The sequence below is a fragment of the Sprattus sprattus genome (genome assembly GCF_963457725.1).
Source record: "Sprattus sprattus genome assembly, chromosome: 2".
Taxonomy (NCBI): Eukaryota; Metazoa; Chordata; class Actinopteri; order Clupeiformes; family Clupeidae; genus Sprattus; species Sprattus sprattus.
This window is the reverse complement of record NC_137921.1, coordinates 22,253,051-22,280,693: the sequence shown is the minus strand read 5'-3', so window position 1 is coordinate 22,280,693 and position 27,643 is coordinate 22,253,051. Positions and strand designations below refer to the sequence as shown.

Genomic DNA, 27,643 nt, shown 5'->3' with positions numbered 1-27,643 from the left:
CTCTTTTCTCTCCTCCTTGCGGCAGGGTAATTATCTTCCTCTACGACTCGCTTGGTTGGGCGGCGGCCATCCGTGGAGGGGAGTAAATTTTTACAGTCTCATCCCAGGAGCAGTCCACCACCTGTGAACAAAGCAGAGCGCAGGGTTACCCACTCAGCAACAGAGTCAGAGCACTTCCATAATGACTTAAAAGTACAAAACATCTCGCAGCAGCTTTTGTATGAACTGTGCAATATGCTCGTTTTACAACTGCACCAGTCAAGAAGAGCAGGAAATATCTTAACAACAAATGCACAGTATTTCCTAAGGAGGAGGCAGCAAGACTGCAATACAAATGTGTTTTTGACAGGAACTTGTTTACATTGGGAATTGACTGATACTGCCAAATATTTTGCACACATAGACTAATCCTGAATAAAAGCCTACATAATGACTTTGGCTTTGTAGTGTGGGTCTGCTGCCTCTTTGACTGTAACAGCTTTGAAGTACTGTTTCATGTAGACAGCACAAGGGAAATTAAAGAAAAAAAAGAACATATTAGACTGTATAGCTTTTGGTTGCTTATTCTGGAAATGTCATATGTGATCACATCCATCTCATTGAGCAGAAGGTATGCACTCCCGCCACTGACAGCAAGAGAGTAGAGATGTCCAATTTGTTGCCTATTGCTTCTGAAGTGCCTTTGGAGACTTTGAAGTACAGAGGTAGAGTGGGGATGTAATGTACTATGCTTAAAAAGAACTGCATTAACCTTGTGACCAAAACAACAGGAGGCAATTCAGAGGAATGGTAGGTCATTTTGTGGCCACATCTGAAGCTCCCTGTCTCAAGTCAAAAGTTACTCTATGTTGTCAACGGAATGGAGTATCCATGCTTACAACTATTACTCTCCACACACAATTTAAACATCCACATCAGGACTAGCGGATATCATCTGGCTCATTCATGTGTGGTATCTTCATGTCACCAGTATAGCAGAGGATGTGTGGCAACAATGGATTGTATGATGTCAAGTGTTGTCAATTTGATTGAGACTATATAAATATAGCTTCTCTTTCTTTCTCTCTCTTCCTCTGATGGGCAGACAGGATGGGTGGTGGGATTCATTATTCTTAAGTACCATGGAGAGAGAGCGGAGCGCTTGCTGCTGCCAAACAGCCAATGCATGAGTCATCCATTGAGGGAAAGAAACGGCTTTCATTAATTACAGTGCTTCACAAGGAGTGAATACCATGACCAAGCCAATGCTGCAGGAGAGACCGGTGCTGGAGAGAGAGAGAGAGAGAGAGAGAGAGAGAGAGAGAGAGAGAGAGAGAGAGAGAGAGAGAGAGAGAGAGAGAGAGTGAGTGAGAGAGAGAGAGTGACAGTGAGAGAGAGAGTGACAGTGAGAGAGAGATAAAGAGAGAGACAAAGAGAGAGCCTTTGGGAGGGAGAGACACAAAGAGAGAGAGAAAGATAGACAAACAGACAAGACAGAATGAATGAGAATGAAAGGGATAAATTGTGTGCTTAGAGGAATATACAACAGGGTGGTCCACGGTTAATTGAAAGTTTGTATTGGGTAGATGGTTCTTCCCCCTGGTATTCACATCCATTCTGCACCAAAAGAAACTTGTGGAACACCAGACCTCTCCGCTTACTGTCTCTAGCACAATTCACAAACATAAATGACCCGATCTGTCATATTCCCCTACTATGATGCATCGCCCCCCAGGGTTAGGTAAAGGCGGGTCCCTGCCTTCCTTGAAGGGCAGCGAGGTGAGCCGAATGGCTGCACTGGGCTACACCACGTTGAAGTGGGAGGAATAGGGGGTGGGGGTGGCGGGGGGGGGGGGGGGGGGGGGGGTTGGGGACTCAGGGGTGTAAAGCCTGCACAGCTGCTGGGGTTTCTGTGTGCAACCTGAGGACAGGTGATCAATCACAGCACAGCATGCAAAGAGTGGGGTTAAAGCACTGGGCAATCACTGCAGCGTGGCAGAGTAGAAGCAGTGTGTGTGTATGTATGTGTGTGTGTGTGTGTGTGAGTGTGTGTGTGAGAGAGGGGGGCTTTGAATGCTGTAAGATTACATGAAATGGGGTTATTAAAGGGGCAATAGGTGTGCAAATATGAGTGCATGGTTATTTGTTGTGGTAGGAACTTGAAGGGTCGGGTTGAAAGGGACATGGACGGGTAAAATGCAGGTGTTTCTACATTTTTTTTTTTGAGGACGGTGAGTGAGTGTCTATCTCAGAAAATTGTGTGTGTGTGTGTGTGTGTGTGTGTGTGTGTGTGTGTGTGTGTGTGTGTGTGTGTGTGTGTGTGTGTGCGTGTGCGTGTGTGTGTTTGTGTGTGTGTGTCTAAGGGTTGCAGTCAGATGGGGAGGTTTTGTACCACACGTGGCTACAAAGAGGGGGTGGGTGATATGAGCTAAAATGCATATCACAATAGTTTCCACTGTTAAGATGATATCGATATGATATCACGATGAAAAAAATCTGAATCACATTTAAATAGCTCTTCTTAGCTTAATGACATTAGTTAAGGCAAAATATGTCATCATGAAAAGTAAAAATCACATAATGATAATATAAAATTAATATTTCTCTACTGATTTGCGCATGAAATTGCGCATGTCCTGTTCGAACAGAGAGAAGACATGCGAGGTGAGGCAGCAACGAGCAGCGCCTCATATCAGATTGTGCAATCCTTCACTAACTGGGTTGAGCGCATGCCTTTTGCTTTCTCATTGTTTGTCACCACTGTAATATTTGTGGACACTTGTATTATTATAAACCCGCAATGAAAAAGCACTTAGGGAATCCAACAGTACCTAAGTCTCAATGAAGGGGGTTGCGAGAGCCTGAAACTGAACTTTCAATCGAAACGTGAAATGTTAAATAATGCGAGACCAATGCCGGAGCTAAAAGGTATGCTTCAAACGATGGGACAGAAAATAACACGATTGACTACTCACATTTAAAGCCAAATTGCTTTTGAAAAATGTTCGAACCTCAAGAATAGATTCGGCTTTGGACGAAGAGCGGAGACTAAATATTCGCATTAGCAATATTCGCTAACATAACATTGATATCAGAGTGAGCCCTTGCTCTGTTGATTTCCCATTATTTCTCTTAGGATTGATAATATCTACAGTATGTGAATCAATTTAACATCACACAAGTGGTTGTAATCACTTTGAACCCAAGACTGCTTTTTAATGGTGAGCTGATTTTGAGAAATTAAACTTAAACTAAACTAAACTGCAGCTAAAGTTGTGTTTCCTGGTTGTTACTGGTTATTGAATTGATGTGCTAGCTAAGTAACGGTGACCACATATCAGTTTGAGAAAAAGGGGACACTTTGTCACGGGGGAGGGGGGCGTGGTAGTGTATAGCATACAGATAACCCTACGGACAATGTTTTGCCATCTTTTTTGACATACAGATGACCCCTCCTCCCCGCGATGTGGCTTTGCCATCTTTTCCACAAGCAGATGTCATGTGCTGTTGTAAACAATGCAACTAGTCACTATTTTAATTGTTTACAAAAGCACATGACATCTGCATATTAACATACATTCCTCTTTTCGTAAGAACCTAAAAAGGTTAGATTAAAATAAAAAATAGATGCAGCTACTATCACTCAATTTAAAATTTGTTACAAAACTTTATGAATGCCAAATTTGAATTTATGAATTATTAATTATGAATATATTGCAGTATCCACGCTATAGCAAAATCCATATCCAATCCATATTCATTATCATACCGGTTTATCGCCCACTCCTACTACAAAGAGTGTGAGAATCTGAGGTCTCATGTTACCAAGCCAGGGTGAGAAAGTGTGAGTGACTTTCTGTAAGGCTGGGGTGTGTGGAGCTGAATACTGGCAGCACTGTGGGGGACTGCAGAGGCTGGGAGCCCCTCACTCTCTGTTGCTCCTGGGGTCCACTGCTCTAAGCCAGCCGCCAGCACTCCTCTAGCAGAGGCTAGTCCGACAGCAAACCAGTGATAACGGCAAAACGTTTTTAAACGACAGCAGCAGCAACGCACGCTTGCTTGCACAATCTACTCCAATACCCCCCTATCCTCCAGATTCGCTGAGGCAACCAGCAGCATGTGTGTTTTTTCTGATGCTGTGGTTTTACTGCTCTTGGAAATTGGAAACGGGGGATATGCTGCTCTCACAAAACAATGCCAACACACACATTCTCCTCAACCCCAAATCAATTTGCACTGAACGTTTTAAACAATTTGGACTGCAAACAAAACACTCAAACTTACTAAGACAAAGGCCGCTAGCCATGTGGAACCTAAAGGAAGAAGAAACTGAGAAGATTGTGTACAAGAATGAAGAAACTAGAAAAACAAGAAAGAGAAAAAATAGAAATATGTGGGCCTGTAGCATGAAAATGGATTTCAGAAACCAAGCCAGCTGAATTTAAATGGACTTCCTGCAACAGTTGGAGGGGTGGCACATCCATAGCTAAAACATCCATTTGAATACGGGTGCACAGCTTTACATGTTAAATATGGGAGAAAGGAAAGAAATATTCCCAACTGAATTTCCTTTATACTGCTAGAAAATGTATAGAAAGATTTAATTTTGTGCAAATGTGTGCTATTCTCCATCAACCATAAATCCAAAAGATTTCTATTTGGCATCTGATGTGATAATCCTGTAACGTATGAAATGCTAGCATATGCAAAAAAACAAATGAATAATAAGAATCAGGCTTTGGGTTCAATATTCTATATTTGTACATACTATACAACACATTGGTTCTTAGGTTGTTGATATGAAAACATTGTATATATATGTACATTTAAATACACACACACATACAGCTGTGGAAAGAAATTTGGAGACCATTTCAAAATGATCAATTTCTCTGGTTTGACTTTTTAAGGATAAGTGTTTGAGTAAAATGTATATATTTTTTAAATTACTGATAACTACTGATAACATTTCTACCTAATTTAAAAAATAAATATTGTTATTTAGAGCATTTATTTGCAGAAAAATGACAATTGGTCATTGTGTTTCCAGATGTCGTAAAATGCAAAGAAAAGAAGCTCATATTCATTTTTAAACAACACAATACTAATGTTTTAACTTAGGAAGAGATCAGAAATCAATTTTGGTGGAATAACCTTTATTTAAAATCACAGCTTTCATGTATCTTGGCTTGCTCTCCACCAGTCTTTCAATTTGCCGTTGGGTGCCTTTATGCCACTCCTGGCACAAAAAAATCAAGCAGCTCAGCTTTGTTTGATGGCTTGTGACCATCCATCTTCCTCTTGATCATATTCCAAAGGTTTTTAATTGGATTCAGGTCTGGGAATTGGGCTGGCCATGACAGGGTCCTGATGTGGTGGTCCTTTATCCATACCTTCACTGACCTGACTGTGGCATGTAGCATTGACCTGCCGGAAAAAACACTCCTCAAAGAACAAAAGGAAGCACGTTTTCAAAATTCCATAAGTATTGAACCACAGAGGACTGTAGGTCATCTTCTAAGGTTATCTTCTCTGATGAGTCCAATTTTCAGCTTTGCCCAACACATGGTCGTGTAATGGTTAGACTGAGACCTGGAGAGGCCCACAAGCCACAGTGTCTTGCACCTACTGTGAAATTTGGATCGGTGATGATCTGGGGATGCTTCAGCAAAACTAGAATTTGCCAGATTTGTCTTTGTGAAGGATGCATGAATCAAGCCAGGTACAAAGTTATCCTGGAAAAAACTTTTGCTCTGACAATGTTCGCCAACTCTGAGGAGTAGTTTTACCAGCGGGACAATGCTCCATGACACACTGCCAGGTCAGTGAAGGTATGGATGAAGGCCTACGTGATCAGGACCCTGTCATGGCCTGCCCAATCTCCAGGAGAGGAAGATAGATGGTCACAAGCCATCAAACAATGCCGAGCTGCTTGAATTTTTGCACCAGGAGTAGTATAAAGTCACCCAACGGCAATGTTTAAGACTGGTGGAGAGCATGCCAATCAGTAAATCAAGGTTATTCCACCAAATATTGATTTCTGATCTCTTCCTAAGTTACAACATTAGTATTATGTTGTTTAAAAATGAATATGAGCTTGTTTTACTTGCAATATACGACATCTGGAAACACAATGACCAATTGTCATTTTTCTGCAAATAAATGCTCTAAATAACAATATTTATTTTTTAAATTAGGTAGAAATGTTATCAGTAGTTATCAGTAATTGCATCTTTTTAGTTTTTTTGACCAATTGTCATTTTTCTGCAAGTAAATGCTCTAAATGACGATATTTTTTTTTTATTTGGTAGAAATCTCAGTAGTTTATAGATTAAAACAAAAATGTAAATTTAAACACTTACCAATAAATAGTAAGACCAGAGAAACTGATAATTTGGAAGTGGTCTTTTAATTTTTCCGCATCAGTATACATATATATATAAATATATATATAAAATAAATAACAACTGAATTTACATTTTATATACATACATATATTTAATTCACAGTATATGTATTTACATGTAAATACATACATATATTTAATTCACAGTATATGTATTTACATGTAAATTACATTTTAAATGAATAATTTTTACCATTAACAAGTGTATAATCTTTTTTAGATACACATTGCATATATATATAGGTATGTTTTCGTCATTTGTGTTTATATGTTTATAATAATGGAATAGGAATTTCAATATAAATCAAAACACACGCAGCACTCGTGCCTCTTCAAGGACCATAAAGCATATGGTCTGTAGTCTACTTACACGTTTCCCTAACCTCCTATATTGAGATATTGTTAATTTGTTCTGCCCATTTCATTCACAGCAGAAAAGCAGCCATTTCCTCTGGAGTATGAGAAGTTTGTTTATGTGTGAAGCCCACTGCCTTTGATTCAAATTCAATTTCAGAGGGTGTGGATAGTGTGTTTTTCCCTCTGTCACTGCAGACAAGAAGAGCCCCATGAGTCGGATGGGCAATTTCCTCAGAAAGGCCCAATCAAACGTGGCAGAGAAAAATGCTGGCGGCTAATACCACAGAGATAGTGTGTGAACAGAATGAAAACAGAAAATGCAAAAAGGTTGGGATTTCCTGGCTATGAACATTCTTCAGAGGATGCTTCAAAAGAGGGTGGCTGTTATGAGGTACACAAACAAAATTCAAAGTCTGCAGCTTTTCACAGGAAACAGCCAGAAGCCGAGACTAGCAGGTGCTTTCTTGCCTTCCCCATAAGTCTGGCTTATCAGGGGCGGCTCTGTGGTATCACTCTGAGTGGCTCCATCAGGAATACTAAACCACAGGGCAACTGGAAAATGACAACCTAGAGAAAGATTTGGAACCTTTTCTGTGGAGTGAACGGTAACTATAGTTTGCTCCCCCAAAAAAACGATTTAAGGTTGCTCGAGCCATCCCTGAAGACCAACCACTGTATGTTCAAATGCTTTAACCCAGACTTAATAGTATTGCACTTGATTAACACAATGTAATAAAATATATAAAATAAAATAAATGGTTCCACTCAGACCCAATTGGTTTAAATATAATAATAATAATAATAATAATTCATTTTATTTGTATAGCACTCTTCATTCCAGCAGAATCTCAGAGTGCTAAAAACAGCTCTCAGCAAAAGCACAGTTTAATACAATGCATTGGTGGGTGAGAAGAAGGACTTTGTAGTCAATGCGGGATGAGACAGGGAGCCAGTGTAGTGAGTGTAAAATGGGGGTTATGTGATTGTATTTCCTGACTCATCAGGATCCTGGCAGCGCTGTTCTGAATGTACTGCAGCTTTTGGATGTTCCTGCCAGTGATCCCAGTGAACAGTAAATTGCAGTAGTCCAGTCTTGAGGAGATGAAGGCGTGGACGAGCTTCTCAGCATCTGGCAGGGTTAAAGTGGGGCGGAGCTTGGCGATGTTTTTGAGATGGTAGAAGGAGATTTTGCACAGATGCTTTATATGATCGTTGAAGGTCAGGTGAGGGTCAAACCTAACTCCTAGATTTGTGACTGTGGTGGAGAGGGGTATGACCTGACTGTCGAAGGTGAGATGAGTTATGGAGGATGACTGGACCTGGTGTGGAGTGCCAACAAGAAGGGCCTCAGATTTGCTGCTGTTTAGCTGGAGAAAGTTGTTTCTCATCCATGCCTTTATCTCCCCAAGACAGGCAGTGAGACATGACATGGCAGCAGAGGGGCTTGGGGCAGTTTTGATGTACAGCTGTGTGTCATCGGCATAGCAGTGGAAGGACATCCCATGTCTGCTGACAACACAGCCGAGGGGGAGCATGTAGATAATGAAGAGGATGGGGCCGAGGACAGACCCTTGTGGAACACCACAGGAGACAGGGAGCTGTCTGGACTTGCAACTTCCCAGTGAGACATATTCAGTTCTGCCAGAAAGGTAGGACTGGAACCACTTGAGTGCAGAACCTGACAGTCCAATGGTGGTGTGGAGGCGCTCTAGGAGGATCGTGTGATCCACTGTGTTGAATGCAGCAGTCAGATCCAGGAGGATGAGGAGTGAGGGTGATCCTGCATCGGCTGTCATCAGCAGGTCATTCGTCACCCTGAGCAGGGCGGTTTCAGTGCTGTGGTCTGAACGAAATCCTGACTGGAATTTTTCAAACAGGTTGTTGTGTTTGAGGTGGTCCTGAAGTTGAGAAGCAACTACCTTCTCTAGCACTTTGGACAGGAAGGCGAGGTTGGAGAGGTAGTTGGCTAGGACCTCCGGGTCCAGGGTATATTTACAATAGAGATGCATTTCCGCAAGAAAATGTCAATATGATTGCACCACAGCAGCAGTCAGCCATAGCATACAGTTAACTATGTTAATTATGTGGATGCTTACTCTTCACCCTACGTAAGAAAGGTTCACTGTCCTACCACCTGTTGGATGAGCAATAATCATCATCTAACAAGGCGCAGGGTAGCGATTCTTCAACACCAATGACCCACTGACATTCTGGCACACATTGGCAGACAACACACACTCTGCTATTAAAACATTAATAAATAAATGTTCAAAAGAAGTGGATGGTCTCCATTTGTCACATGCAATATCGAGATCTAGGAAGAACTCGACCACTTCAGTCGTTCCTCTGAAGAACGTCTGATGTCTCTCCACAACAAGAGACGCCAATTAAGACTTTTGTCATTAGTGGAACAGACTAACATTACCTAATAAACAGCAAAGCAAATTCAAAATGGATTTGGACTTGAAACCATCTCCCATTGCTGTTTTATTCGTAATTGTACCTCTGCAAATACTGCATTAGACTACGAGTCAGAGCTGGAGCGATGTCGATATCTCAAAATAATGAAGATAAAGATCAAATTTAAGAAGGTTACCCTTTGACAAAGAGCAATAGTGTAATAGCTTACTAATCTTTCTCGGTATTACCACTATGATATAATTCTGCCTTCTGTATAGTCACCACCCCCCTCACGTTGGTGCGTACATGTGTGAGTACGTGCAAGTGTGTGCATGTGTGTTAATGCATGTGTGCCTGTGTGAGTGACGCTGACTCATTCATGGAAAAAGACATTGCTGTCACGTCACAGAGGTGACTGCAGTGTCTGCTCTCACAATGGAGGGGGTTATTATGACCCCCACCCACATGTGCCTGTACAGGCAGCCCTGATCTGTGCAGAGGGAGGCTCCTTAAGGACAGCATTAATGAGAGGTCTCGTATCGCAGGCATCTGCATGAGGCTGGTGGAAAGATCATCATTAACATGAATGCAAGGGCTAGTAATCAAAAGGGCTCTTCCTTTCTCTTAGTGTTGTGCCAGCCATTTCTACTCCAGCTTTCCATTGGGAAGTCATAAAGCCAGGGAGACCCTTTTAGCATATCAAACTATATTTCATAATCAATATGTAATTCAATAATCATCTTTCTTTTTTTTGTACTGTTTTACACACACACACACACACACACACACACACAAACACACACACACACACACACACACACACACACACACACACGGATGTTTGCCAGTTAAACACAAGGTTACACACAGACACAGACACAGACACAGACACAGACACACACAGACACACACACACACTCTCTCACACACACACACACACACACACACACACACACACACACACACACACACACACACACACACACACACACACACACACACACACACACACACACACACACACACACACACACACACAGGTTTCCATGTAAGATTGTACCTTAAGGTAATAGGAGGCAATGTTTTTCTTTTTGAAGAGTGGAGATGTGAGTTGTAATGCTAAGGGGTGCAGGTCAGGGGTTTACCTGGTTAGGGATGTGGAAGTTGAAGTCCAGGCCACAGACAAACTCAGAGTGATGCTCCATAGTTTCTAGCAGAGGCTCACTCTTTGAGAAGTCCCAGAACCTGAGGAAAAGCAGATACAGGGTACTGAGTGTGTGTGTGTGTGTGTGTGTGTGTGTGTGTGTGTGTGTGTGTGTGTGTGTGTGTGTGTGTGTGTGTGTGTGTGTGTGTGTGTGTGTGTGTGTGTGTGTGTGTGCATGTGTGTGTGTGTGTGTGTGTGTGTGTGTGTATGAGAAAGATAGACACATATACAGACAGGCAGAGAGAAGTAAACTGGTGAAGACATAAACATTAAAGGAAAGAGAGTTAGAAAGGGTACGGGAGTCAGACAGAGGGTGAAAGAGAGGGAGAGAATGACAGAGAGAGAGAGAGAGAGAGAGACACAGCCACAGAAAGAGGAGAAAGACACATACACACACACACTCACACAGTCTGAAATAGAGAGGGTAATCACGCTAATTGAATGGCCATTTGTCTTCCTGCCCGTGAGGCTGTGTTGAGCGGGGGCCCTCGTCAAAGCCATGACGCAGCCCTCTCTCTTAGGGCACACCGGAGCCCTGATCCACTTTGCAAATGTAATTAAATTGTTTCCTTGAAAATACTCCCCGTCTATATAAATACATTAGGCAAGCATTAATAGTAGCCGTGCTCTGGCCACATGGCGGAGGTGGGGGGTGAGGGTTGGTGGATTGGTATTATTTATGAGTGCCTGGGGGAGCCAGCTGTTCCCAAAGCGCAGTTCTTCTAAAGTGCCGTGTGGATAAATCTCCAGCGTGGCATTGATATGGTGCGGAGGGATGACAGACTCCAGAAACAGAAGGCAGGCTTGGGGGAGAGGCACTTATCATTTACTTCTTTATGTGTTTGCGTAACTGTGACAGAAATTAATGAGAAATGGACATTAAGACAACTGTAGAAAAGCACACAGTACAGACGGGAGCAGCATGGATGAGCAGCAGGGACTGTGGAATTTGAAGGTTTTGTAGAGTTCATTTTGAACGAAACTGATTTGATTTGGAGAATTGGCAATGAAAGCCATTCTGATGGCAGCTTTCGACAGTCATAGGCTATTGACTGCAGTGGCATACACTGATGACATTATGGATTTCAGCACGAGCACAATTCACTTACCCTTTCCCGATGGGGTATTTGTCTTTTGTTTTAAGTCACTGCGAACAGGATGCTATTCCATTAGGTTACAGTGTAGAGTTTGAAAGATTAGTTGTGTGTCTTAACAATTGGATCGCTATTTTAATGTAAGTAAATCATTGATGAAATCCCATTTATCCCCCAAATCACTCATATGGTCTCAACAAGCCCCATATCATCACACACCAAACAGAAAATAACACAAGAGAAGTCCCGTGGAAAATGAGCTTCGTCCCTTCCAACACTGATCACTACAGCACAAGGGAACCAATATCCTCACCTAATAAGACCCTTCCACAGACACAAGGAAAAACATCATTCTAGCCTCCCCGCTTAAACTCCAAAACCAACAAGTGATACGGCGCATTCATTCAAGACCCTTTCCATTCAACTATTCTTTTTCCACGACAACCCAATCATGGAATACTAGCGTTTGTAATGGCAACAGGACACCTTATCTAGAGTAAATAGGACAACCTGGTGAATTTACAAAAGAGAGGTCTGAGCGCATACTTCGGGTTAGGTAAACAGTTCATGCGTGAGCGTCGAAGGCAGCAGTTGTCTCTGTGAAACTCTCATGGCACACACCTACACGTTGAGCATGTCAACAGTGGCGCCCCTCTACTCGCTGATGAGAAAGAAAAGACTTCCCGGGTGCCGAGCTGGTCACATGAAAATCATTTCCATTCATTGTTTCGATGATTGATTCACAGCATATTGTAAAAGTTGCACGCGGATTGTGTGAAAGCACAAAATGAGACCTGGTATATTGCTCTGCATTTATTTTCAGCAATCTAAACTAGACTATTCCTTTGATAATGTCTGCTGTCTGCTTTTGACAGCCAGGAGATTCTCTGCTGTCCACGACTCTAAGAGGACACAAATAGCAGGCTGAACTCACAGGTCTACAGGTCCAGGTATTTCTTTACCTCCCCATTCTGGGAGATGGCCGAAAGTATTGGTTGACTATTCTAGAGGGCCAGATGACAGTACATTATTACTTAGGCCTCTGACATAAATGGGTGGTTGCTGTCAAACAACCAGGCCTGGGTCCAAAAGTAATGGAGCCTTCCGAAATCCAGCTGTCATACAAACACCGAGCATCTGAAATACACTGTCACGCCACTATGTCACGGCAAACACCGTTAAAGGGCAGGAGAAGGAAAGATGATGACATGGCACCCATCCATTCTGGTGACTCAGACACATCCACACCCACTGAGACTAGCACACACGCAGGCCCAATTTGTAAGACTGTCCTGTAGGCCAATAGCAATTGTGGAGGGCAGTGTTTGTGGGTGAGAGAGAGGGAGTGAGTGAGTGTGTGCATGTTTGTGAAAAAAAAGGCACGGACGTCCAAAGACATACATTTAAAAAATGTACGTTTCATGATAGTCCAAACATTGTGATCTGCATGAGATGCTGCCTCAAGCTCAATGTGGGCACATAGAGGATAAACCATCTGCCCTCTCTGCTGAGAGAGAGAGAGAGAGAGAGAGAGAGAGAGAGAGCGAGAGAGAGAGATTTAATGAAATACTCCCCTGCAATCCTCCTCCAGTGACCCAGGCAAAAACCACACTCCCGATCGATACGATCTGCCTGGCACTGGACCAGGGCCAAACAACATGTTCTCTCCCGCTCTCTCCCTCATTCATACACACATACACACACACACACACACACACACACACACACACACACACACACACACACACACACACACACACACACACACACACACACACACACACACACACACAAACACACACATGTGTGTGTGTTTGCCAGTGTGTCTCTCCTTCCCCACTAAACACTAATATTTATTTGCCTCTTGAATAAAAACAGTCAAGTACACACAAACACATTGAATGGCTTGTTTCTGGTCTGTAGTTAATGCCCATATCATGATGTCTTTTTTAAATCACTTTCACAGATTAGTAGTCTTAGTGGTCAAATCCCTTAGGTAAGAAAATGTAAAAGTTTAAAGGGTATCAAGTTAACCTACAGATTAATGAGGCCCTGCCTTTCCACATGATCATTCCATTGTGCCACAGATCACATGCTAAATTGCATTCTGTGTTGATTTTGTTTATACAGCTACTCCCTGAACAATGATGCTACTGCAAATAGATCTAAGAAAGAGCTAGTTTCCTGTTCTAATGGTATAATGGCATGCCTTGCACAATTGAGCATGATTTGATCCTTACTTAATTTTTGTAACATAAATGACAATTTGAAATCCCTATTTCAATCTGAAACAGCAATATTAGGAGTTTCACTAAGGGGTTATGATTAGGGCTACAGTTAGTTAAATAATAAACAGCTTCATATTATTTAAGTCATCATATAGCCCTGTGAACACAACTGGCCAAAAACTCCTTTTTTTGTTTTCTTTTTTTTCTAGTAGCAGGTCAAACAGCTACTGCATATTCGTGAAGAAGCGGACCACTAGCTAGCATTCATTTAAAAAAACAAACAAACATAGGGTCCCTGGGAGATGGTTAGAGCTTAGATCTCCTCTGTCTATAACCTTAAATAGACAGAAAACGACCACAGACATGCCGATCACTCCTGTCCTCAGCCACGTCGTGAGTACAGACTGTGGTCAGAGCTGCTTCCAGAGCTGTGGAGAGGCTTTCACGCAGCGGGGAGCTCCCAGGGTGGAATTTATGAATTGACTGAGCAGGTCCCTCGAGGGGTCTGTGTGTTTTTGCTGATGTGGGGGCAATCTGCTGACAGCCTGCTGTCCTTGAAGCCTCTGGGATGATATCCTACATGCCAGGGTGTTCCCCTCGCTCTCCAACGCTTGTGAATGAACATCCTCCTCAGTCTAGCTTGAAATTAGATCAATGTGGTTTACAACCCCAAACCCGGATGGACCAGATCACCAGTGAGGCAATATGGTGGGGTGGGGGAGGAGGTGTTGGAAGGCCTATTTCTTGACCACAGAACCATAGAACAATTTCTCTTCGATTTCCATGTTGAGAGTGAGAGAAAATCATTTTGAAAAGCGCTCACAGGAACCTGACCTTTTGGGAATCTGGTGTTAAAGAAAACAGTCGTCCATAAAAAGCATGACTGAGTGACCATGGGTTGCTAAGGCCGTTCACTTCAATAAAAAGGCTCCTGTGAAAATGAATTTCCCTAAAGGCAGTTTGATGAATGGAATCTCATTTCTGTCTGCGCACAAAAAAAATCAATTACGTAATAGCATGGGTTATCTGACTTTTCCTTGACAGTTTCTTGAAGATCTTCCACAGTCAAAAGCTTTCCTTTTTATGGCATTCATCAGGAATCAGTCGAGGGATCCACACTGGCATACATCCCTTTCTTGCATGCATTTCTCAAGCGGGTGTGTAAATGATCAGGTAAAAAAAAACAGAGGCTATGTGTTTTGTTTATAGTCTAGGAAGAGTTGTAATTTAAAGGATGGGTATGACATTAAGTGAATCTTGAGGCTAATTTATTTATAATTGATTAATAAATTACTTTTGGTAGTATTGGAAAAAGTGGAATAATTTTAGCGGTACCTACTGTCATATACAGTTACTGCAATAATTTTAGTAATAGCATGTACTAAAGAATATTTCATATAATACTTTCAACTTATGTGAAGCATCCTGTTACCAAATGGTCTAACGACAAAACCACCTACAGATCAAATATCCATTGTGCCCACTCCTTCCCCCACTGTTGCCAGAAACCTTTGCATATTAATTACAGGGCTGCTAGGTGCCACAGTTTGTTTCCCCACAGAGGTTATCTACATTAAATGTGCTGGCGCTGGCAGCATCTGAATCTTCCTACCAAAAGGTCCTGAGATATAGCTTATTGTTTTAAGTCACACCTCATATTTCCCAAACCAACTCTCTGGATGGACACCTGTGGATAACCTTTTATTTAATTGTTTAAGTGTGTTTGTGCTGTAGCCCTATAACTGGTCACGATTTCTGTTAGCTATTGCTGTGTGCGGTAGAATTCTATGAATATCATATTGCTGAGACATCACTGTACGGACACTTTGTCCTACGGATTAAACAAATGTTCCCACCAATCTCAACGAGTTCCTTCTTTACTCCATCATTATATCTAGCTAACTCGGGTTGAATCAAGAAAATACAGCGTTGGTGTTTCCACCTGGAATTCGCAATAAAAACAATGACAGAATCTGCCATTACGCTTTCATTATACTAGTTTTAATGCATAGTATGGCTAGTCTGCATCTAAAAAACAACATGCATGGTGCAACAGAAAAAAACTTCATAGGATCAATTTCCTTCATGCAATGGAAGAACATGGGGAAACAAAAAGTATAATGTTTTTTTTTTAAGTATAAAGTATAATCAATGCAGTGCTAAAGCTAAATTTGTCATAAATACAGATTTTGTTTCCCAATGCACAACTTCACTCCCAAATCGGATGAAGACAAAGGGACCAGTTGGATGAGAGCTTATATCATAATGATAATTATTGCACTATCATCCCATTCAAACTTTTTTGGTCCGATTTGAACTTATGAGGCTCATTTTGTGAACAGGAACAAAGGAACTATATGGGCTGCAGTACAGATGTGCTGTAAGAAGCAGGCAGACACACAGCTGCTGTTGATGTTTGCAAAAGGGATTGGAAGAAACACATTTAATGCACTGACAAATTTCATTTCATGTGGTTTCAGGTATTGTCTTACCTGACAGTGAAATCATAGGAGCAGGATGCCAAGATGGTGTGATGAAATGGAGAGAACTTGGGTAGATAGAAAAAAGGAAGAGAGGAGGGAGGTAGGGTCAGAACAGTTGCCATTTCTCTTCTGCTTGACTGTAACTATGGTAGCTTCACTGTTTTTTTTTTTTCGTTTAATTGGTGCTCTGTCTCTCCACATTCCCTCACTAAAATGCTGACGCCAGGCTTTTAACATCCAAGCTATTTTTGGGCTGATGCTTCCAAAATCTATATCTGGTCAATGCTTGAAACAACAGGCCAATGAGTTCAAAACAAGACTTTGCGAGAGTCAGAGGGTCTATTGATTGATCCGTAAAGCACTTCACAGACAGTGAATAGATAGTTGGCAGGGGGAACCGATGACTCCGTGTGAAGTTGATGGGGGGAACAGAAACAACTGTGTGTGTTGAAGTGTGTGTGAGTGTGTGTGTGAGTAGTATATGTGAGTGCACGTGTATGAGTAATGTGTAAGTAAATGTGTATGTTCTGTAATGTCTACATTTGTCTGTATGTTCTGGGATGTATGCACTTTCTGGCTATGTGTGTATGAGGCTGGTCTGTGGGTGTTTTTTTTTTTACATGACACAGGTGATCCCCCTCCTTTGTTTTGTCTTTTGACTTGAAGTGTAATCTGACTAATTGCTAGTTGCTTGACCACAAACAAAGTCTCGCTTCCTCCATCTTCTTTCTCTACCACTTTCTCTCTCCCACACACACAGCGCTCACCCTTTTCTCAACCAATTAAAGCGATCCTTAAAGAAAATCTATATCTGTCACCACACACACGCTGCACTTGTTTACTTGACTTAGCTTGATGCTTTGATCAAACTAAGAGACATCTGTCTCAGGCAGGTAATGAGCCAGCAGATCTACAAGCCTTCCTGTGTGCAACAGATGCCAATTACAACTTGTTAAGTCACTTGACACATTCATGCATACCTGTGAAAGGACTTAATAAATAGTCAAATGTAATTTCTAAAACTTGATGGTATTTGAGTCCATCGTGTGACTTGAGAAGTCAGTAGAGACCTTCATTGGCAGCCTCACTGTGGTGAAAATCCGAGTGATGTGGAACCAAATTCTGACGGGTTTTAAGCAGGTAAATTCATCTTAACAGGTGCCCATATTAATTTAAGGATGGCTAGCCAGACGAATCAAGAGTGCCTTCAACCACTGTATTGCAATGCATTCCTAATAATCAAAATGTATCAAAGTATCAAGAGGTAGAGGCCTGTTAAATAAATCTAGATACCATTAATGAGCGTACTCTGCCCAATGTAATTATTTACTGTGGAGATGCTGTAGGCTTGACTGACAGAAAGTAATTTCCTGCTTGTTATACATGGCTGTGTTTATATAGTCAGCTCAGGCATTTTGGCATTAATAAGTAGCTCATTGCTAGTAACAGTAAGGACTTAATTGGCTCAAATCTGAGGGCAAAAGAACAACTGAAAAACTCTACATTAGATGGACTGGATAAAGAACATTTGCTAAATGACCCTGGTTGATCAGTCGAAATATTTCAGGGGGTTGTTCTAGGTACCTTGACTCTGCGGATGGCATAAGAGTGTCCCAGCAGCTTGGATACAGGCTGCCTCACATTCCTTAGGTCCCACACGCACAGACTGCAGTCCACCGATCCAGTCACCAACACATTCTGGTGGCAGCAACCACACCACAAGGGGGCGGTCACAAACACATGCACACACACAAACACAGAAGAGCAACAAAAAAAAGAGCAAATTCATTCAAAGCCAACTTTCTATCATGTAAGCCAGCTTATTTTAAAGATGCTGAGCTCAAAGTATCTTAGAGTTGTGAAGTTGTTTGGCAGATTTGTCACAGCTCAATTTTTTTATAGCAAACTTCCACTGTACAGTTGGAAATGGAGTTTGCAGTTTATTTTGTCAAAGAAAATTCAAATGCCACTCATCCAGACGAACCCCAATGATATGCAATTCTGAAGGAGCAGCAAAAAGATAATGCGCTTCTCCTTCTTATTTTCATTCTGTGTATTAATGAAATTTCTTTTCAGGGCCATAAATACCAAATGCCTGAAACGGAGAACAATGTGAATAGAATGCACATGATTGTTTCCAGTTGTGCCTTCAAGATTGCATCATCATTGCAGGTGTACAATGATTTTGACAAAAAACACCAACTGGATGAACAACAAGAGACAAACCATTTGTGTCTACACAAAACACTGTGGAAACTGTCAAATACATCTTTTTCATTGCATCACAGAGATGAATTGCCAAGTTCTGCTAGCCAGACAGATTTATAAGTGTCATAAGTTCTCAGTGTTTGTTCAGCTGATTAAATAAGGCCCCATTCCCAGCTCCTCACACAGAGAGACGTTAGAGACATCCACCATGTTGACCATACCTGGTCATATTTACACCAATCACAGCTTAAGATTTCTCCCTTGTGGGCGGGGATGGCCAATCGGCAGGCAGCTGCTTTCGTGTCCCACACTCGCAGAGTTCCATCTCCTGTTGAACGCAGATGAAGATAAAAGGTTAGACCTGAATTTGTGCGAGATGTTCACAGTCTCTCCCTGTTCGTTTTTTTTTGTTGTTCTCTCTCTCTCTCTCTTTCACTCACATCCATCAAGGAGATCCCTCCATACACACACACACACAATTGTGTTGCTTCAAGATAACAGGGCATGCACATGCACACACACACACACACACACACACACACAGAAAGAGAAAAAATAAAGAAGAGGATGGAGGGAGAGGAAGGGGAAAATGAGGGAGAGAGAGAGAAAGAGGGAGAGGGAAAATAAACATGAATAACCACCATCTTGAAGACCAAATCCAGGGGGGCCTCCGCGGGTGGTTGGGCATGCCTGGCATGTGGCAGTGAAGCTATAGAGACACCCTGCCAGGAGACTGCACCACTCATCAGCACAACGTCAGTCTAGGGCTTTTTTCCTAACAGATGATTTTAAAGTGCCTTGGCTGGCTTTCTCTCTCTCTCTGTGTCTCTCTCTCACACACACACACACACACACACACCTCCTTCCTCTCCCACTCCAATACGCCAACATCACTTCCACTGCATGCACACAAACACACACACACACTCTTCTTCCCCCGGCCCCTCTTTAGTCAGCAATGACCTTACAGACAGAAGGAGAGAGACAGAGAGAGAGAGAGAGAGAGGGAGATAGGGAGAGAGGAAGAGAGAGAGGGATAGTGGGAGAGGAAGAGAGAGGGAGGAGTGAGAGAGAGAGGGAGGAGTGAGAGAGAGAGGGGGGGAGTGAGAGAGAGAGAGAGAGAGAAAGAGAGAGAGAGAAAGAGAGAGAGAGAGAGAGAGCAGGTCATCAGTGTGTGTGAACTGTGGCAGAAAAGACCGTTGTTGCTACCTCAGCAGAGCCGCCACACAGCCTTAAAGCCCAACAGCCCCTAGACAGGGCAAAACAGCTTTGAATTAACAGTCTTGGAAAAACTGCAGAGAACCCTGCAGCTCCTGGAGTCCTACATTTGCACCGGAGTCCTGACCAGGCCAGCTGAGTGCCTCTCCACTGCAGATTACCGAGTCACAGTTTCTAGGTTTTGCATGGAATTTTGATGGTAATTGGATTTAAAGGTGAATTACCAAGTTCTTGTTTAAGATTACTAGGTTAACAAACTAGCAGCCAACAGACTTTCCTTGCAAACACAAACTACATTAGAGTTGGCACTGATGAAGGCCTGCTAGCTTGGTAACTGTTGGAGAAACCGATTTCATTTTGGCATGGTTGTGCTGTAAAAGTGGTTCTCACATTCTTCTGTTGTTCATACATCTTACACCTTAGGGTTCTCAACCCAGAGCACAAAACTACCTGATGATATGATTATCTCACCATATGCCATCAAAATTACTTTGAGGATGTTCTGAAAACTAGCTACCAACAAAAACATACCTTTAAAAAAACAGTAAAACCATACAATTGTTAATTTATGATGGACATAAACATGAATCGCACAGAACGAAATAGCCTATCTAAATATGAAGGATTTATAATACTATATTATATTTAGATATAATTTTATCTTATTAAACACATGTCCCAAAACTGAATGAATCAGCATTATGATCCATTCCATCATCAGTCTGTTTGAAAAATGATCCTGTGCTTTAATTAGCACATTTTTAATGAGCTGAAGCCTCAGCATTTGCCTAATGGCTGTGAGGTGAACTCTGCACCTTCATGAAGTGAGTAGCTGTTCACGGTCGATGCCGTTAAGCTTGTTGTGTGGGGAGGCTCAAAAAAGCAACATCCTTGTATTGAACGCTCAAGATCAGCCATTCATATGTATGAGCACCCCGTAACGTTCCCTCCGCGCCCCCTCGCTCCTGCGGGAATCCAATGCCTATTACACCCCATAAACGCACAGTAACCACCCAGTGAGCTGGGATGCAGAATTGTTTGGAATACAACAATAGAAATTTCGGAAGTTACAGTTTTGTGTATTTCACAGAAACAAAGAGTTATATTAATAAACAGGCATTAACAGGTAGTTTGGTTATGATTTTTTAATATTCTGTAACTATGCTCTGGACTCCCTCTCACAGACACGAGCAACGGCTACAATGGAGGTAAGCTCTGAGAACAGCATGTGTGTTATAGTGTTCTGTATTCAGATCAGCAGGTGTTGTATCACACAAAAAAGCATTTCAGGGTAGTTGGGCTCTGTCATTGAGTGCGCCGGCCTCCCTCTCACAGACATCAGCAACAATGAGGGCGCGGGTACGTGGTATGATATGCCAGTACCAGAGGGCCTGGCACAGTTATACACTACTGCTGCTTTCCCTGAAAGGTTGTTACTGTAGTTTGGATTAGGCTATGACGCTGTTTAAAAGAGGTCACTCCTTTGAGATGTGGTTCATTGTAACAGGCTCCTTGAGTCACATACTGAATAAATCAGGCAGAGTAGCCAAGATTCTCATTCAAGGATAGAATGTCATTCGTGCAAAATTTGTGCTAAGAGGTTAATCTCAAGTTCTGATCAAGATCTTCATGACTGGCTAAAGTTTCGAGGGAGCGGTCCGAAAAAATCTTGCCTTTTATTATGCCATTACCACTCGGTACAAAGAAGCCATCAGTAATTTTATTTAATGGACCACTACAGGGGTGGGATGGATTGCTTTACCAATGCGGCAGCGAGCTTCTGCAGTTTCCCTGTCGTACTGCCACCAGCCCATCACGTCAAAGCACACACAGAGCGAGCGAGCAGCCTCTGCAGGACATTAACAGCCTTTCTGCAGCTGAGAGCGGAGAGCAAACAGAAGAAAATCCCTCAGAATTATGGGAGGAAGGCCGATTGCAAGGATGTCAGGAAGGGGAGGGGCGGAGAAGAGCAAGGACGGCAGGACATATGACGGAGAACGGGAGAATCGCTCTGAAGTTTTTTTGGGGTTGGGAAGATTAGTTACGTCAAAATGCTCAGGCAGGGGATGACCTAGATGCTGGCATTTAATGGAATTTCTTGCCTTTTTACCCCCCCCCCCCCTTTTTTTTTTTAAACTTTGATGGGTGGGTTTGCTCAGGGCGTCTACGACGTGTTTAATTATAGTGAAATGGATCTCGCAGCAAGATTGTTGGAGAATTGCGGAAGCACTCTGGCTTTTTAAGCACTCCTGCGCTCTTCTCCATCACAGCAGTATAGCCTGGACTGAAGACGACGTGCAGTCCTCGTTCATTGCTGTGGCAAGCTGAGGGGGGCTGGGTGAGGGAGGGATGAGAGAAATTCCTGATAAACGCTAATCGAGGAAGTGCTAGTATTGTTTCCCCAACCTCCCTTCAAAGCAGAGCTCCGTGGTGAATGACATTATCTATCAACCATCTGTCAAACGAAGGGAAAGATGAAAAGGGATGAGAAAAAACCCCTTATGGTGTTTTAAATTGAGCAGCTGTCTAAGAACATTTCCTGTAAATGTGAAAGGCAATCTAAATCCTGCATATTGCCCTGTGTGATGCCTGCCTCTGTCAAATATCCTATTGATCCTCAAATACCGGAGATTACCACTGACTCACAACGGATCAAAGCACAACAGTTGAGGATATTAGTCTGACAAGACAAATTGGAGCTACTCTATCAGGAACATAAGGAGTGCTGCACATCTTTAAAAAATTAAGAGAAACTGCAAAGTCTTAAATTGCATGTTACTGAAAACAGTTCATCCACTTACAATTATCAAACTAGAGGCATACTTTTATGTCTACATTATCAAAAATTGTTTTTAAAAGATCTTTCTATTAAAGCTCAGGTCTCCCTTCTTGTGGTGTTTAACAAACCCAGGACCCATGGTGGTCTGTGATGGTTTATCTGTCTGGGCTTCTGCCCCTGAGGCGGCCTTATCCATTACCCCAGAAGCCCATGCTGCTGAGGCGGCCTTATCCATCACCCCAGAAGCAGTAGTAGAAGAGGCCGTGCACTGAGGCTCTCTGCCACCGGACCAAAGCCAGCTCAGATGCTCCACACTGTGTGCATAATACCTACATTTCGATCTGTTGGCATTTTTCATGACACGCCTGAAAGTGCATGCTGGTGTTCCAGGGAATAAAAGAGGCCATGTTTATGTGTGTGTGTGTGTGTGTGTGTGTGTGTGTGTGTGTGTGTGTGTGTGTGTGTGTGTGTGTGTGCGCAGGGCAGCAGTGACAGAAAATCAAACATCAAAGCCATGGCAATAGCATATAGTGGAGATTTTCTCCTTTGAATGTGTGTGTGTAAAAAGCTGACTGCTTTAAAAGAATACTTTAGAAGTATGTGTGCCTAATACATGTCTACAGACCCATATGTGAAAGACGATCTTCGGAATTACCAGGTAAGTTGTAGCCTGAATATGGCCACAACAGACGGCTACAGTGGATAATAAGTATGTTCTGCTGCAGGGTACACCAAGCCTTCAATACTTCTCATTTTGTTGAAAATGTGCAGTGAAGGCCTCTTTAGCTGATCAATTTCTATTTCACGCTCATTGATGTGGTGCGAACAAAACCACTTCTGTGGCCTCGTCAATCAGGGATTCCCTGCCTGAACAACCATCAGTGATTCACTTAGCAATGTTAGCAATAAATCAACACTACAAAAAAAGGTAGCTAAGGGGCATTAGGGATTCCTTTCGACATTCATCTTCTCATAGTCTTCAAGTGTCTCATTACAGGACTGAACTTTGTTTGTTGTATTGTGCCATCTCTGTTTTGTCTGTTGGAGCTATTGAGCTGCATCTCTGTCATTATCGGGCTCTTCTCTGTTATGTTTCTTCTCAAGACAGATATGTAAGAATTTAAATGTAGCTTTAAAATGTATATTTGAGGCAAAGCACTAGTGAACACATCTTGCTCTTCAGTCTTTAGCCGCCATTTACACATTGAATCATAGTGGAACAGAACTTACAGCAAGGTTTTTGGCTGCTTGAAAAGGCTAACAAATGTAGCCTTGATAAAAAACACATCTGACTATCATGTCTTGTTGGGGGTATTGTGTGACAGATGGTATTTACTCTGTCACATTTACGGGAACAGCTAGGATTGCTATGTGTTAGCAGGTTGAGGTGGCTGCAGGCTTTGTTAACTGTGTGGGCATGGTGAGGGGGCCTTATGTTAGTCATGGGCAGCTTCTTGCTGGTAGCTATGAATCTGTACTACGCTGTACGTGTTTGAGCGCTACACAAGATGACAAAAGTCATCCATGGTCCATAGGGCTGGTATTCTGAGGAAACAGTTCTGACAGAACTAAAGCTAAGAAAAACCCTAAGGAAGGGATATTGTGGTGTGTGACTACTGTAAGACAAGGTGTCAGAGGGCTTTGGTCTTTGAAGCGTCCATTGGCTTGTGAGTGCGAGTGTGTGTTCGGACTGGATCAGCCATCTGTGACGTGCGTATCCACACACTATTTTGACAGTGTCTTAGCCAGCACGGGGGAGCGCTGTGATCGGCGCAGATCTGTGGGCTGATGGAACTGCGGGCTGCGTGTGAGAAGCTTGTGACTGCAGTGTGGGAGGCACAGCATCAGCCCTGTGCTGTGCGGAGCTGCTGCAGGCTCTGTCACAGCCAGATAAGATCAGCACTCAGCAGCTGACTTCGCAGGAACAGCGCACTCTGACCTGCTAATGAAAAACCCCACTGTGACACACACGTATGTATGTACAATCAAAAGGGGGTAAAAAAAAGCCAAAAACAAAGAGCCTCCAGCATTAACACTAATTCTGGAATGTGGTTGCCTTCGCACAAAAGGCTAAATTGTATAATATCTAACAAGTTGTGTTGACAAGTGCTACACAGGGCAATTTTATGGCTAATTAAAATAAGCTGGGTATTTGCACTTTTGAGAAGTACTGATCTGAGGAGATTTTCTGCAGGAGTGGCAAACTACGCTGATGAATAGGGTTCATTACGGCTCGGAAATATTTGAATGAATAGCAATCAATAAAAGACTCCCACAGGTGCACACCGCTTTAGTGACACCATGTGGTAAAACTAAGTACTACAACAGCCTTTTACTTGTGTGACTGCATATTCATATGCTGACTGAACAGTGTGGTTATGGATAAAATCTAACAAACAAATAGCCTGATGGTTATGATGGAAAATGCCTTGCTTTACAACAATACTTAGGATACTTAATAGTTAAACTTAAACCAGGATTTAACCTAACCATAAGGACACTTTCAGTACTGATATGTCCACTGTCACTTTTAAAGTAACGCTATGCAACAATTTTACACTTTTTGAGATATGGTTTTACAGGCAACTAGTTTTTTATTTTTATTTTAAAAGCATATGGTCATGTAAAGGACATATAAACACCTGTGTCTTCCCCACTAGCCATCCAGGATATGCCTTATGTAGTTCTGTGTAACAGGCTGGTACACCCTGCAAAAATGGAAAAATTGCATGACTAAACTGTCAAAAGGCACCGGTAAGTGTGTTGGCAAGCTTCTATCAGTGTCAGCTGGGCTGTTGGTGGTGTTTGCAAGGTTTTTGCATACCTTTCAGGTAGGTTGCTTACTAGTTTTGGAACAGAATGCCGTATTGCTGCTTTAACATAGATTTGTTTAATCTCTCCTGCCTACCTGATGCTGACGCAAAGCATCCTGGGATGTGAGGAGACCAGATGGTGCTGTAGATGACTCCCTCGTGACCTCTGAGAGTGCAGAGGCATTGCAGACGCTCAGGATCCCACTGCAGAAGCACGGGTGACATTTTACAAGGATGAGATGATAAAAGAATCTTAATTATACACATTTTCCATTCACCTCAAATTAAGTTATTTAAGAAGGATTGGTTTGGTGTTTGGTTTATATATATACTTTATAGGTTTGAAATAAGGTTAAATCAGACTTAAATAAATGCAGTATGAGCTATGTCCAATGATGTGGCCTACCAGCAAGACTTTACGGCTGATTATGACAGTTCCTCCTGATTTTCATGATGAGGACCATCCTTGAGTAAGTATACAGCTGAGGATTCTGTTTGATACTTGATGAGCTTTGCTGCTATTTTGCTCAGCAAAACGCTTCATACACCATGCTGAAGCTTACAATATGGAAGACCTGCTAATGAGGCTAGCATCAGACACAAACCTCCCCACAACTCTGGTCCTTGCCTGTCCACTCCAAGCCCATAACCTGTGATTTCCTGTCTCACTGACAGCCCGATACCAAACTTGGACTTCTCGGAGCTTCACATTGGTTAAAGACTTACTTTAAGGCTTGCCTGGGGGAACATCTCTGCAATGTGGCACTGGTAGTTAGTTCCACAAGTCTCACTTATATATGTTTTTAGAGACACGTGCCCGCATGCAAATAAGGATTTAAAAACACTTGCATATTCTAGCTCTAATAAATCCTGTTATATGTAAGTTTTATATAAGATGCTTTGCTCTTTTTCTTGGTTTGTTGATGTTGCACCTATTGGTTTTTAAATGCGCAAATCATTTTACTTTTCTTTACCTGCAACTCTGATGGGCTAGGCTCTGCTATATTCTCTGTTGTGTGGATCTACGAAGCAGTACACCTGCTGAGTTTGCTAATCAAAATACATTGCAAACTGCAATCTGCAGACAGACACTCACCACTTTAGCCGTTTGGTCCCATGAACCTGACACCAGCAGTGTCTCTCCACGTGTCTGACTCCAGTCAACAGAATAAACCTAAACGAGAAAATCAATATCTATTTTAGTACATGTTAATAAATATTATATTCCAAAAATGTAACATGTTGACACGGATGAACAGGAAACTGTATGGATCCTGTGATTGTGTGGTGCTGGCTAATATTTTGTTAAATGACTAAGCTATGGTAAAATAGTTTTGGTTGGGTTATCTACTGCCTAATTCTATTGCAGGTGTTATTCCACCATTTTTAGGCACACTTTAGGATGTATCATTTGTTTACGGCGAGGTTGAAGAAGATCCATTTGGCAGTTGAACTGCTAATCTATTAGTCATTGGTGGTTTTCATACTTCGTGTAGGCTGCGACTGTTAACTTCATACTTCTGTTAACATTCACCAAAGACTGAAGGTTGGCAGCTGTTCATAAGAGTTGAACGCACCTTTCCTGAATTGATAATTTGTACAATGTTTACCAGTGAGAAATAAAACGGAAGCTGACTATCTAACAATGTTTGCCTTTCGATAGATGTCTCTCTCTTCACCTCTTTAGTATGCTCCTTCAGCACCTGTAGTGGTCCTTGAGGGTTTTCCGTGTCCCAGAGCTGCAAGGAGCCGTCTCCCGCGCCTGTCACCAGCACGTGCTCATTATTTTCACTCCAGGTGACGTCGAACAGCCCATCGTTCCAATCAAAACTGCAGAGAGATGTAGTTAAGTGTGTGAGTTTGCTACGGACGATTTTCTAACAAGTATTCAAACAGTATCGCGGCATTGTTAAGTTTTGATACAGCTAGGGGGAAATATATGAAATACAAGGGCATGCAAATTCTAATGACTTGTAGCTACTTTTGTCAAGGCTGTGGATGGAACAGGTTGGCTTATGTCAGAAATATTGCTCTACTAACCTTCTCACGAGACCTATATCAGATTCCCTTTGCTCCAACACAAGCAGCGTTCCACATCCAGCTATTCCATAATACTGGGACGTCGCGCATGCAATTCTGCTCGGTTGAAAGGGAGACACTTCCACGGCATAGCCATGTCGTCCAGGGCACCTGAACGTCTTCATACTTAGGGTTTTGTTCATGAGGTGCAACCAACTAACAACAACGCTTGGCAACAAGATACCTTAGAGCAGTCTTCAACTCACTGTTATGCATGGCACAAGTCAGAACTCTGGGTGCCTCACCAAGTCAGCTTGCAAGCTCGCTACTAAACCTGCTAACGTTTGCATAATTTAATAATAATAGCCCCCAAAAATATATGCTCTTTAATAATTTCCCCTTTTGCGTTCCATTCATCCAACACCATAAACACAAGTGGCCTGTCAATTGCCCAG

At 42.3% G+C, this 27,643-nt stretch overlaps 1 protein-coding gene across 2 annotated transcripts; it reads right to left on the bottom strand.

Moving 5' to 3' along the window:
* On the bottom strand, positions 1-27,643 carry pex7 (peroxisomal biogenesis factor 7). 2 transcript variants are annotated; one of them, XM_080833546.1, is made up of 9 exons: positions 27,210-27,643; positions 26,849-26,999; positions 26,266-26,343; positions 25,265-25,373; positions 18,581-18,687; positions 17,736-17,849; positions 16,161-16,216; positions 10,288-10,387; positions 1-121 (listed from the first exon to the last, which is right to left on the bottom strand). In XM_080833546.1, the coding sequence occupies exons 1-9, from the start codon at positions 27,389-27,391 to the stop codon at positions 41-43; spliced, it is 978 nt and encodes a 325-aa protein (XP_080689672.1). In that variant the 5' UTR covers positions 27,392-27,643; the 3' UTR covers positions 1-40. The 2 variants fall into 2 exon arrangements, with proteins under 2 accessions (XP_080689672.1, XP_080689673.1); XM_080833547.1 differs by lacking the exon at positions 1-121 and adding an exon at positions 1,172-1,265.